Here is a 14,205-nt window from a genome sequence, read left to right as displayed (position 1 = left end):
ACTTTGACTCAGCCCAGCCCACAAGAATCGCTGTACAAAGGGAAACACAGACCCTCTAAGGGGATCCGTGGGCATGCCCGCCCGGGAGAATTATTTTTTATTTTTTTAGGGCTGTCAAAATTATCGCGTTAACGCGCGGTAATTAATTTTTTAAATTAATCACGTTAAAATATTTGACGCATTTAACGCACATGTCCCGCTCAGACAGTATTCTGCCTTTTGGTAAGTTTTACAGCAAGGCTTTTTGTGCTGTCTAACAGCGAACTCTTGTGGTCGCTTTGCGACATGGTTTATTTTTTTCTTGCCAGTTCAATATGGCTGCACGACGTCTCGGGCTGACGCCTACATTGTAATGTTCTGCTTATATGATCCTTGGACAAGATTTCTCCGTAAGTATGGTTGTTGTAAAGAATGTACATATTATGTTAGTGAGCGAAATATTCTATTTTTTGTATGAGACGCTTTTTGTTTATGTGAACCTGTATAGCGTGCTAAGCTAACGTTGTTGCTAATGCAATGCTTGTGTACTTTTTTTTTTTTGTAGTTTTACGACGGTCTAAAGAGGACAATGGTTTGAGGCTATTTTATTTATAAATCAGATGAAAAAGGAAGAAGTCTGATTATTAAGGCGTCGTTCACAAGCTGTCTAGCTTTGGAAAAAGTAGACGCTTCGGAGTGAGGACAGCATAGACAGATTTAAATGACAGTAGAGTGAAATGCCCACTACAGTCCTTATGTACCGTATGTTGAATGTACAGTGGGGAGAACAAGTATTTGATACACTGCCAACGGGTTTTCCCATTGGCAGTGTATCAAATACTTGTTCTCCCCACTGTATATATCCATCTTGTGTCTTATCTTTCCATTCCAACAATTTATTTTACAGAATATATATATAATTTACAGAAAAATATGGCATATTTTATAGATGGTTTGAATTGCGATTAATTGCGATTAATTACGATTAATTAATTTTTAAGCTGTAATTAACACGATTAAAAATTTTAATCGTTTGACAGCCCAAATTTTTTTCATTTTATTGTCGACATGCCTCCTTGCTGACATGGAGGGTCTAAGGATGGGGGATACCCAGGACTTGAACTTTATTTATTCATCTTTGTTGCTTCATTTGCTGTTTCTGATTGTGTATCATATTGCCTCTGCAAAGCCCTTTGAGACAACCTTGTTGTGATCCAGGGCTATACAAATAAAATTGAATTGAATTGTAAAATGCATCAATTTCGTGCATTTTGAGAGAAAAATGAAGCGGCTATGAAGAACTACACACTGCATTATTATACATTTTAACTTGAATTCTCACTGAGAAATTAACAGCACAGTCCAGGTCTTAATGTACAACCAGAAAAGGCAGGAGACTGCCTGAAGCACAAAGAAAACATGGTATGATTTATGGTAAATCACAATGAAAAAAGGCTAGAATTATACATTTTAACTTGAATATTTACTGAGAAATGAACAGGATCTCTATGTAGAACCAGAAAAAGGAAAGACTATATTTCTTTTGAATTAATATTGCAGCTGTGTGTGCATACGTTGTTTTAAAGCTAAAATATTTTTTCTTAGGAGAGGGATAGTAGGACTAGCATACTGTAACTTGACACGATTGCAAACGGGGACATGGACTAGCTGGCACTAACCCTTTAATTGCCATTTATTTCATTTAAAATGTAGCTACCTGGTGGATAACAATTGCCAATATACCTAGCAAGTAACCCTCTTCATCCCTACTTACTTGCCCTGCGCTTGTCGGGGGAATTTCCAATTAACAGCCAGGCGCATTGCTGTTACCTGTCGGATTGGATGCGAACTCTAGATAATCATAGAGGATAGGGGGGATAAAAATAGTGATGTATGTATGGCGGCCGACGGCCGTCCAGAGCACCGGCCATTCTGTGATCTTCAAGAAGCTACAGATTACCAGTCCGCCCCTGTTCATGAGTAAACCCAAAAGAATCGCAGGGAAATCACATTAATCCACAAAGAATGGCCTAAAGTAATTTTTTTTTTTTTTTTTTTTTTTTTTTTTTTGAAATGATGATTTACAACCAAACCATTTACTATAAACATATTTTATAACATAGTAATGAAGCAACCTCAGCACCTTTTTTAGCTTGTGGAAAAATAGATAGTATTTACAACACGCCTACACACCACTAGATGACAGTATTGCTTTCTTTCTTTGTGGTACAACCCTGTTACAGATAGTCACTTAAAAACTTATTTCATAGGTATCCTTGAATAAATCACCAACAATTAAACACAGGAATATTTGTTTTTATCTATGAATATGATGTAAAAAAAGAAGAGATGGCATATTGGCCATGGTCAACACATGGTCTCATCTGGCTTAATGATGATGCCATTTCATTACAAAAAAAAAAAAAAAAAACACAAAAGAGAGACTGGATTTTGCCCTGTTAACAAACCAAAACACAGCAAAATATTGGGCATCTGCTGAATCGTGGAGCATAGACTTTATAATGTAATTGACGGGACACAGGGCTGATAAATAGGGGGCCTGCATTGTTGGCGAGGCCGTCAAAGCTGACCGAGTGGAATCAAAGACAAAGAGCTTTTTTTGTTGAAAGTTCTTGTGAATAAATTCTGAAATCCTGGAATTCTTTAAAGATATGGACGTAAAGCAGTCTCCATTTTTGGTTAAAAGCAAAAGAAACCGTGCAGGTAGGCTTTTATTTTACTTAAATATGTCGAATGTGCAGCTCGTCTGTAAACTCACTTTGGCGCCGCCTTACCACAAGTCCACAACAAAGAGCTTTTTATGTTGAAATTCTTGTGAAAAAATGCTTAAATCCGTGAATTCTTTATAGATATGAATGAAAAACAGTCTCGATTCTTGGTTAAAAGCAAAAGAATCCGTGCAGGTAGCATTTATTTTACGTAAATATTAGTGTCGCACCGATACCATTTTTTGGCCCCGATACCGATACCTGGCTGTGCAGTATCGGCCGATACCGATACCATACCGATACCACCCCGTTTATATATATATAGATACTTTTTTTTGTGTTTATTTTTCCCCAGAGAGCTACATAATTGGATGTGAAATCATTGCTATCAAGGCTTTGTCAGGCTGTTGCTTACCTCTGCAAAATAGGAAAAAGACTAGTACAAAGTATAATACTAGCCCAACAGTAAGAAAGTAAAAATAAATTCATAATAATAAACTCTGAATGAACTGAGTAAACTTTTTTAAACCTCTCAAAGGCCAAACAGTGCAACTTTCATGAAATTATTGTCACATTCTGCTGCTGGTTAGATTGTGTTTTGTTGCTGGGCTGTTAGTGGGGGCGTTCCTGACGTCGCACCTGAATCCAATGCAGGCTCATCAACGCAGCATTTAAGCATGGGTGAGCTCAGAGAAGGCTGCCGAGATATTTGCTTTGCTGATCGCCATTTGACATCTCACACTACAGTCTCGCTACATTCGCTTGTTACGCCCCTGCATTGGGTTTTTTCTGTTAGTGTGCTGCACTCGTTTGTAACGTCTACCCTGTGCAGGTATTTGAGTGTTTTTATTTTGGCTTTTTGGCTCGCTGCCTATCGTCTTAGTTAACCTTCGAGTTTGTAGTATTAAGCTCCGTCGACCTGCTGTCACGGACTCCTTTTGTTATTTCTACTATCCCGCGATCGCGTGTTATTTTTTGTTTGCAATCATTAAACCCTTGTACGTATCCCCCGCTTGTTGTCCGCTTCGAGGTCCAACCTTGTTTCCGCATTTGCGGACGCTAACAATTATAAGTAATAATAATTGACCACAGCATCCCGTCTCTCTATTAGCCTCCTTTTTTCAGGGGGGAGGGGGGTTCCTTATTTCTATTTCTGAAAGGTGGCAACCCTACTTTGGAAACAGTTCCCAAATTACTGCAGCATTTCTTTATGTTAAAGACAAAGTAAAGTTGACGTAGTGAACTGACCAGAGATTTTTGCACCGGTCCAGCGCCCTTCCTCTGGATAGCAGTCCTCCTCTTGCAGGCTCAAACTCATTGTGTTCGTTCACGTTTCGTCTTCAAATGTTTTATCAGGTTCGAGGTATTGAAACTGGCCGATTTAACTCCACATATCGAAACTTTCAGGCCGCAAATCTTGCATGCAGCCATTGATTTGAATTGACGGGATTTCTATTTTGAAATATTTCCCGACCGCCGCCAAGCGGCCTTGTCGTTGGTCAGGAGTGGCTATTGGCCCGTTGTCATTGGTCTGGAGCAGGCCAATAGCGATAGCTGCTTGGTGTTCACGTGTCATCACACAACACAGAGACAGAGTGTAGTGAGCGCCAGGAGAAAAAAAAGGCCGCGGTCAAATGTTATAATAATGGACCGGTAAATGGTATCGGCGCCGTCTTTGTTGGTACTCGCCGATACCGATACCACCATTTCGGGCCGGATCGGCGCCCCCTGCCGATACTAGTATCGGTATCGGTGCATCTTTAGTAAATATTGCAAACTATGATGTCAATGCCTTAGCGGCTATTTTTTTCACAACGTTTCAAAATGCATGCATGGCCCGAAAAATATAATAATTATTTTGAATCCTCGAACAAATCACTCCTGAGAAAATCTTTTCTATTTGTACGTGGTACAGCTTTCATACTTTTTGAACCGAAATCCACCATTAGTTCGCTATGTGCGTGTGTTTGTGAATAGCTCCTCTTGATGTGGGCGGCCCCCTGCTTGAAGGAGTTGCGCAGTGCATGGCCGAGCTGACCCGTCAATAATGATGATGTCTATGCATAGAGACATCTGGAGTCAGCACACTTCAAACCTGTGATAGCTTTAGCAGTTTGCTCATAAAGAGTGGGCCAAAATACCTACTGAGAGGTGCACCAATCTCATTGAAAGTTACAACAATCCTTTAATGACGTACCGCACGTTATAATTCACTCTTGCTCAGTAATATTCAGGACGTTAGCAATTGTTGCTTGCCGGCTCACGCTCGCGTTTGTCCCAATGCTTAATGCATGTAAATAGTGTACGAACAAGATGTTTACTGAGCTAAACCTACCAATTCTGTCCGAAAATGATGTCCCTGGTGCCAAATTCACTGGTAAAGATGTGGAACATACAAACGTTCAATTCAAGAGATGACTTGAGTGTCGAGGGCTGAAAAAGATGGGAAAAGGAGCCGACCTGATCCAGAGCAAGCTTTTTTATCGACACCTTTCTTCTTGTGTGCATTGCTTTACGCAACTGACAATCAACAAGCTATCCTTTACATGCTTTATATGCCTGTGTTTCTTATATATTATATCCTCTGGTTGTCTTACGTCTCTGACCATTCTTGGGGGTAATTTACATTGCTATTTTTGTGTAGTGATCGCAAATGCTACTCAGTGACGGCCAACGAACACTTTTAATTTTTCATTAATAACAAATCTTAATTCTATAATTCATTTACACTTCCCCCTTACTAAAGTTGTTTTTTTTACAACAGAAAAGGTAACAACAGTGGCAGTCAAATTTAAAATTTTTCCAGGTCATTCATTGTCAGACAGAAGCAGCACGGCAAAACGCCACGCTAAAAAATAAGTAAAAATATCAAAACGCTTACCTCTTCGTCCTCTGTAGGACCATGGCCCCAAACAAAATGTTTATTGCATATGAAGGCGCATGGCGTCTCCTTGCAGGCGTTAAGCTGGTCTTAGGGACGTCCGCACAAGTTGATCCATTGTTCACATTTTTTCTTCTTTTTTGGCTTCAGGAAACATATGAAGAAAACATCCTTCATATGTCGTAATGTCTAGATTCGTTTGTACAAGTTCCACAGCAGCAGTGTTTACTCGGCATGTTCTTTTTCGAAAGATTACCGGCAGAAAACAAGTAGTAATAACATGAGTTGTATGTGAGGGCGTGTCTATGTTGACCCACTTCCGGGTTACGATGGCGACATCACGGTCTAAAAATAGCATCCGTTCGGTACGCTATTGCACTGGTCACCTGAAAACGTTGTGCAGCAAAGCACCAAGTTAATGATTTTTACTTTTATTTTTAAATCATTCTGTTTAGCTGACTTTCAGAAGCCATGTCTGACTTTGATTAGTTCACAATTTTTAATATTTTGAACTTTTTTTGGTTTGTATTTTAGTCAAGTTATTTCTATGACCACTATGGATTTTTCGTTTTCAACTAACAAGAAGGACCAGCACTTTTGATCTGATGTGAGTTTATGATTAGAGAATTTCCTGCATCAAATTGCAGGCAGTAAGTTAATTTGTCGGAATGAGACTCAACCAAAGGCTGACCTTCCTTATTGGTTTTGTTGATCATCATCATCATGAGCAGCATCGTCATGACTAGGGCATTTATTTTTGGCTGTTCCAAAAACACATCCTATGTAATGAAATGCTGCAGGCATGCGCGCTGCACAATTATTAAAAAAACAAAACAAAAAAAACATTCCAACTCTATAAACAATTTACCCTAGCTGTCACATATGCCATTAGTGTTTAACTCATTGGCTGCCGTTGACAGAATCTGATGTCCAATCCATTTGAAGTGGCAGGTGTTGCAACTGCCACCCTCCCAGTTCAAATGGATCCGACGTCTACTAGTGATGAACTAATTTAAAGTTCACGGCAGAAGGATTCTGATACTAATGCGGTATGACTCACAAGCTGGCCTGGGAACACTTGGGTGTCTGCCCCTTAAACAAGAAGAGATAGTCAAAAAAAAATAGAACAGACATGGGACAAAATGAAGCATCTTTGTTTTTGTCTATGTGTGTAAAGGGGGCAGGCTATCCTTACTAAAAGATTAGCGTTCCTCTGCCATTAGTGCAGGATTATGTTGATGAGGGTGCTATTGCACAAATTAGTGAGCGTAAATATTGAATGCAACATGATCATGCACTCTCTCTTTTAAAATTACAACATAAAATGCAAATCAACTGCCATGCCTGGATTGCATTGTCAATTAAAAAATAAATGAAATATTAAGATACAGTAAGAAATTGTTCTAATTTTAGTTTCTTATTTGCATCACTCCCCTGCCCTCATGGCCAATCTTGTAAACTGCTTATAACGTGGATGCTCGAGAGGGAAAAGGCTAAAAGCTGTCGCTCCGACTCCCGTCACAACATGCATGGATGTAAGGCGACAGCTGGTATGTCACGATTGTTCTGAATTCCATTATGCGCTGCATGCAAGAATGCAAGCATGGAGTGAATATAACAAGCGGCCACTGCAGTGAAACTGAGATATTGCTGGGATTTTTTAAATCCATGATTTAAACATCAGAGCAGATCTAAACCTCAAGGTGACATTTTGAACATTTTGCCACAAGGTGATGGAGAATAAAGCGTTTTGGTAAAAAAATAAAAAGTATTTTGAAAAAAAAAAATCTGTCTCAATGGGGTTCCTTCTTCTAAATGCTTCTAACTCATTATGTCCACTAGATGGCCACAGTGAACCACTGCCCTCTTTGCTTAGCCTGGTGCCCTCATTCAGTTTTATAACCTTGATGTTAATTTAATTCAACTGCTCAGCGGTGCGCATTATTACCTGGCTCCAAAATATTGAATGAAATCACTATAAATGCATAACAATGCGCATCTTATAAAAGTGCAATGTGGTCAATATTTCGTTTATTGTTTTGTATTGACGTAAAGTGCAATCATGGCAGGATCCAATTTTATCCGTGACTGCATTTTGGGTTGAATGGCACAATTGTTAACAGAGAGGCAAAACGAGCAGGCATCAGAAGGACTTGACCGTGTCTTAAGTGGGACACGGTAAGCGCGCCTGCATGTGAGGAGGAAAGTGTACGAAAGAGCGCACATGTCACTGCGCTTGTCCGCAGAGACGCGCTGAAGCCGCGGGAGCACGCAGCCCTCAATCCGCGAGGTTGGGTCTTCTTATTTACATGCAAACAACGGGACTAAAGGTTGGTCGGTGTCCTGGATGCTGAATGCGTGGACCGGACGCAATTTTTCTCAAGAATTTTGGAAATACAGTCATTGCTTTGGTGTGGACGAGATTTGAGCGACATTATCACGTATGTGGATGGCGGTATGTGTGACTTTTTGTCTTTTTTTAAAAGCTATTTTATTAAGGAGTGAGTGTTTAAAGAAATCCCTGAAATAGCACTTCATTGGATGTCTGTGTTTAAATAAGTATTGATTTAGAGAGACAGAAAATGAACACTATTAACAGTCAGGGGGATTAATGTGACAATATGTACTAGTTCATTATTGTGGCTGCAGTGCAATTACATGTCAAAGTAATTATACTGTAAGGTGCTTCTGATATAGTCATCAAATGAACTTAAAGAGGCAATCAAACATTAGAAAAAGCATTCAGTTGTGAAAATGTAAGTATCAATATAGTGAAAATTGAGCATTTAGTATTTGTTTAATTGCTGTTGAAGCTTTCAAGCCGAGAAAATGACACAGCTCATTATTTTGCTCCTCTTTCCTCAAATTGAATCAAAGATGAATCAGTATGAAGTGGAGCTGTACTTTGAAAAAAATGATATAGACTAATCCATGATTCTCATTACTATTTCTTCAGGAAGAATGCGTGCAAGATTGTACTAACCTAACAAAAAAGACTATGTATTGTCTCTTTTCACCTAAAATTGCCATTAATTTGAACTACATTTGGCCAACAAATGTATTAATACTGAACATTGTCATTTGTGTAATGGCATGAAATTGTCAGTGTAATCTTATTGAAAAATGTTTGGGGACTAAAGTGTCCAAATTCAGATGTAATAACATTGATGTTGTTCTTCAACAGGCTTGCTGATGACCTCACTGAGTGGACAGCTGATCTTTGAAACTGCACAGGTTTGGTTACACTGCGGAATTGAGTTACTGTTACCCGTTGAGCACAGAAGCCCAAACTATGTCAAATCCAATTTGCCAAGTCAAAGGGCTCATCTCAGCCCCTGAGGGGCTCAACCTTGAGAGGAACCTTTTTTATCATTCATCAGAAGATAAAAACATTCAGCTGCAGATAAGCCTGGAGACATGTTAACAAACAGTTATGAAATAGCTGTTTCCCTGCAATATGACTTGAATGAACACTCCCGACACAATCAGGGATGGATGACATGAACTTCACAACGGTCATGGACAGCGGCCTATCGGAAGAGGCTTCCTCAAGTCGAGTTCTGACTGGCTGTTTCCTCTCACTGCTTATCCTCACCACACTGCTGGGCAACACGTTAGTGTGCGCTGCAGTCACCAAGTTCCGCCACCTGCGCACCAAAGTCACCAACTTTTTTGTCATCTCGCTGGCAGTGTCGGATCTCTTGGTGGCCATCTTGGTGATGCCTTGGAAGGCAGTCAGCGAGATCGCCGGTTTCTGGCCGTTCGGCTCCTTCTGTGACACCTGGGTGGCCTTCGACATCATGTGTTCCACAGCTTCCATTCTCAACCTGTGCGTGATCAGCTTGGACCGCTACTGGGCAATCTCCAGTCCCTTTCGCTACGAACGTAAAATGACGCCCAAAGTAGCGTTCGTGATGATCAGCGTCGCATGGACGCTGTCTGTTCTTATTTCCTTCATTCCAGTACAGCTCAACTGGCACAAGGCTCAAACAACATCTTTCAGCTCACTTTCCTCCCCCACCTCAGGACTTCTAAGATCAAATGTCACGTCAGAGAATTGTGACTCCAGCCTGAACAGAACCTACGCCATCTCTACCTCACTCATTAGCTTCTACATCCCCGTCGCCATCATGGTTGTCACCTACACCCAAATCTACCGCATCGCGCAGAGGCAGATCAGGAGGATCTCTGCTTTGGAGCGAGCGGCTGAGAGCGCCAAGAACCGACATGACAGCATGGGAGGAGGCTCCAGCATCGCTGAATCGGAGAACTCCTTCAAGATGACCTTCAAGAGAGAAACTAAGGTTCTAAAGACACTGTCTGTGATCATGGGCGTGTTTGTGTGTTGCTGGCTCCCGTTCTTTGTGCTCAACTGCATGGTGCCCTTCTGCGAGCAGTCGAGCGGAAGAGAGGCTTTCCCCTGTGTCAGCCCCACCACCTTTGATGTGTTCGTGTGGTTCGGATGGGCCAATTCCTCCCTCAACCCCATTATCTACGCCTTCAATGCAGATTTTCGCAAGGCCTTCTCCATCCTGCTGGGATGCCACAAACAATTTCCAGGAGGCCACAACATCGAGACAGTTAGTCTAAACAAAAAATGACTCACGACTCGTTCACAGCACTGACTCATCTGCGGAGGGTTACAAGCGTCCCCTGTTAAAGCCAGTTTGATGATTGCCTTCAAACCGAGATGCTGCTTTGTGTGTGTTAGATTGACTGAAGGGATGACCTTACATGTATCCTGGTTGTCCTGGGAAAGTGGCCTGACTCCAGGCAGACTGTCACAGGAAACACGCTTACTTCATGTCTTTGGATGGCAAGAGAAAGCTAGATGAGAGGAGGGGATTTGGGGATTGAGATTAAGACTCTTTGCTTCTATGCCAGGGAGCGCCACAGTACCGAGAGACCCACGGACTAGATAATCCCATGACTGGGCAGCGTGCACCATAATGCTGCCAAACACTGCTCGCTTCGTCACCATCACACACACAGTGTACAGCAGCGTGTTCACCATGCCAGAGAGACAGCATAGATTAAAAAAAAGTATGTCAGCAACCTGCATCTACATTGGGAAAACATTACAGTGAAAACACAATTCACCATTTAAGCACTGATTTAACAATACGTGTTCTTTTTATTCGAACTGAGCTGGATGTGTCCTTTTGCTCTCACCCAGAATATAATTCATGTCCCATTTGTATTTTTATCATACTCGCTACTCTGTTTGACGTGTTTTTTGTTTTGATTTTTTACGTTTTAAACATGTCTTACACTGGTGTCTATTTTATGGAAAAAGCAAAGAAAACTGGGACTTTACTTTGTCTTTTGTGTTTTTCTATGTGGTCTAAAACAAAATTATATTCCAACCATTAATGTCTTAAATGGCTTATAGTAAACAAATAAACACTAGTTTTGGATTATTACAACTTGGTTTTACTTTCATATAAGCATCACTAAAGTAGACTATGTCAACTTCAAGAAAAAAATGACTTGACTATAATATTTAGTTCTAGAGCAAAAGAAATACAGTGAAACCCCATGTTTTTCACAGTTAATGGGGACCAGAACCAGCCGTAATAAGTGAAAAACCGCAAAGTGGCGCCCCCCACCTCAAAAAGAAAAAAACTTTTTTTTTTTTTGGTGTGTTCAATGTATTTATTCAAATGTAGCATTGGAAAGAGATAGCATACATACAAGACATGTTGTTTCACTTTTTCCCCAAAGTATAATTAAAAAAACATATGTACATGTATTTTTTTAATAAATGGTTTTTAAGAACCTCAAATGTAATAATTATACATTTTAAACATGTCACTGTCCCACTGATTTATTTTTAAACAAGAATAAAGTAGAAAAATGCTTGTCTTTATTAAATGCTAAATTGAGTGAGTCCACTCAAATCTGCTCAAGCTGCTCACTTACACACAATGAGTTGCCACAGCAACTGTTTAACAAGTTAAATGATGTTTGACACATGCAGCACTTTGAAGCTTTGGCTTTCGTGCATCTGTGGCATGATCAACATAAAAAATCTGTCAATCATCGTTAACTTTAATAAGCAACTCCAGTGAACTGCCTGACCAACAAAGAGCAGCAAGAGGCAGAGGGAGACTAGGGCCATGTCCACACGTAGCAGGGTATTTGGCAACAAGAAAATATTTTTCTACAGTTTGGCCTATCATCCACACGCACACGCACATGTAAACCAGGGTTCTCAAGAACGACGGGGAAAGTGAAGAAGTGTGAATTCTGCATTTGTGGCGCAATCATGTGGACACTGATAACCGAAGATTTAACTGTGGAAACGTCACTGACTGCGACAAACTTTGTCCTCACGTCACATATGAGACCAATGTTTACATTTGGAGTAAATTAAACATGCGCTTTTTTGCTTTTTTTTTTCACAAACCATTGCTGTGCTTTTTGTTGAAGAATTGGTATTATGGACCATTATGTTTATTGTTATGAATGTACTTAAAAATGAATGAAAGCGGTTGGCTGTGGAAGTTTTTTTTTTTTTTTTTTTTCAAACGTGCAGGTGTGGACGCAATTATTTTTTCTCGACGTATTAGGGCAGAATCCTCGTTTAAAAAAAAAAAAAAAAACTGCTAGGTGTAGACATGGCCTAGGTGATTGGCTCGGGAGGTATTCATTTACATATATATGTATCCGACATCCCTGAATTATGAATGTGATCTGTGAAACAAACAGCAGACAGGAACAAGAAATTGCAGACAAAGGCAAAAAAAAAAAACTTTTCCTTCGGTAAAGGTATCAGATTAAGAAAATGTTGGCTCCGCTAGCATAAAATTATCAAACTTGCCAAAAAAGTGTCACCGCTGAAACCTCCCGAAAGGACTGTATTTACTTCCGTCAACACTGAAACACATGATAACAGTGCCGTGAGAGTTCAGTGATGTTTTTCCAATGTTGTGAATGGTTTTACAAAAAATTAGAATTAACAAGAAATCCTAATCGGGCATCACGCCCTACAGTGTGAATGTAGCCTAAGAGCCTGAAAATTCTCTCAAAAAATGATCACCATCTATCAGCAATGCAGTTTTGGTACATGTTATTGAAGGGCTTCATTTTTCAAAGTGATCGACTCATTTTCTAAACGCAGTAATTCCCCTATAAATACAGGACAGGAGTTGTCGGGATGTTTCCTGTGCAAAACCATCACTGGCTGGGCAACAAGCTGTACTCCGCATGTGAAATTCCCTAATACAGTGGCCACCCCTCATAGATACAAGCATCTTATTAACCCAGAAGAACTTGCTCCTTGCCTGAAGCGCTTTATTTACTTGAACTCACCATGACAGGAGGAAAAAAGAGAGCAAGTTGCGCTGTTGTATTTCATGTGGGAGCTTCGACTTTGTTTTGTGGGCCTTTCAACACCTACCACAATGTGCACTTCTCAAAGAGCAATCTATTAAAGAGGAGATCAACCAAAACAGTATCAGTGGGCATAACTTTTTTTTCAACTGGTCATGAGCTCAATCCCAGTGGAAGATGTTATGGTTAAATTAGCCAGTGCATGGATTAGTCTAGGCACAATTTATTGGTACTGTTGGTTTATATTCTACCGTAATTTTTGCACTATAAGGCACACCTGACGATAAGCCGCCAACCACCAAATTTGGCACGAAAACAGCATTTGTTCATAGATAACACGCAGCTGTCCTCACTGTATTATGGGATATTTACACCAAAAGATATTAACCGGTAACACTTTATTTGACAGCGGCATCATACGACTGTCATAAGACCAAATGAACCACTATGAAGCTTTGAACCAATTAGCTGCAAAACTTCATTGCTTCAAAAAGCGTCATTTGGCCATCACTTGTCCCTTGGGGAAGACAGTCAACCTCTGCTGCCACCTGCTGTCAACACTGTTGTTGTCCAACATGCCTCCTAGCATAGATTGCAGCACTACAGATGTAAATAAACTCATGTAAACTCATGTTCTGTGCTTAATATTTCTTCAGTTACTGTTCCAGTTGTTTCATTAATTGCTAGTTATGGTATTTTGTAACACCTTATTTGACAGTGGCGCCATAAGACTCTCATTAGGCAATCATAATTATGACATGACACTGTCCTGAGCATTAATGAATGCGTATAACAGATGTCATTTAGAGTTATCCGGCAAATTATCTCACTTTTGAATGGATGTATAAGATCTGAGCTGGACATAAATAGAGTTAGTGATATAATTTGCCAGATGACACTTATTGACACAAGTATTCAGTAATGCTCATGATAGTGTCATGTCATAATTATGACGGTGTTATGACAGCAGCTGTCAAATAAAGTGTTACCTTTTAACACAAATACAGTAAATCAACAAATGAGCCGCACTGGACTATAAGCCACAGGTATCAAAATGAAGGGAAAAAAGTACCGGTTTATAGTCCGAAAATTACGGTACTTATTTTTGTTTTAATTTGCAAAACTTGCTGAAATAAAAAACAACATTTGATCTTGGGATATGTTAGCGCAAACTAAATAATTTTGATATTTCAGCAAATTTCACTAATGCTGGATTTTACAGCCATCATTATCTCTTATTCATTATAGGTTCTTGGGTGTAGTGCCAATGCCATCAATTAA

The 14,205-nt window shown here is 40.0% G+C and overlaps 1 protein-coding gene across 2 annotated transcripts; it reads left to right on the top strand.

Annotated features, from left to right (window-relative positions):
• Positions 1-7,538: 7,538 nt before the first annotated feature.
• LOC130923578 (D(1) dopamine receptor-like) lies at positions 7,539-12,082 on the top strand. 2 transcript variants are annotated; one of them, XM_057849336.1, is made up of 2 exons: positions 7,539-8,030; positions 8,774-12,082. In XM_057849336.1, exon 2 carries the CDS (start codon positions 9,081-9,083, stop codon positions 10,188-10,190), a length of 1,110 nt encoding a protein of 369 aa, XP_057705319.1. In that variant the 5' UTR covers positions 7,539-8,030; positions 8,774-9,080; the 3' UTR covers positions 10,191-12,082. The 2 variants fall into 2 exon arrangements, with proteins under 2 accessions (XP_057705319.1, XP_057705317.1); XM_057849334.1 differs by having other exon boundaries at positions 7,539-8,044.
• Positions 12,083-14,205: the final 2,123 nt, after the last annotated feature.

This window comes from Corythoichthys intestinalis, chromosome 11 (assembly GCF_030265065.1).
Source record: "Corythoichthys intestinalis isolate RoL2023-P3 chromosome 11, ASM3026506v1, whole genome shotgun sequence".
Taxonomy (NCBI): domain Eukaryota; kingdom Metazoa; phylum Chordata; class Actinopteri; order Syngnathiformes; family Syngnathidae; genus Corythoichthys; species Corythoichthys intestinalis.
This window is presented reverse-complemented; position numbering and strand designations above follow the sequence as displayed.

Excerpts from the sequence above, each read along its gene's own strand:
- LOC130923578 (XM_057849336.1), top strand. The coding sequence starts at position 9,081 with ATGGATGACATGAACTTCACAACGGTCATGGACAGCGGCCTATCGGAA.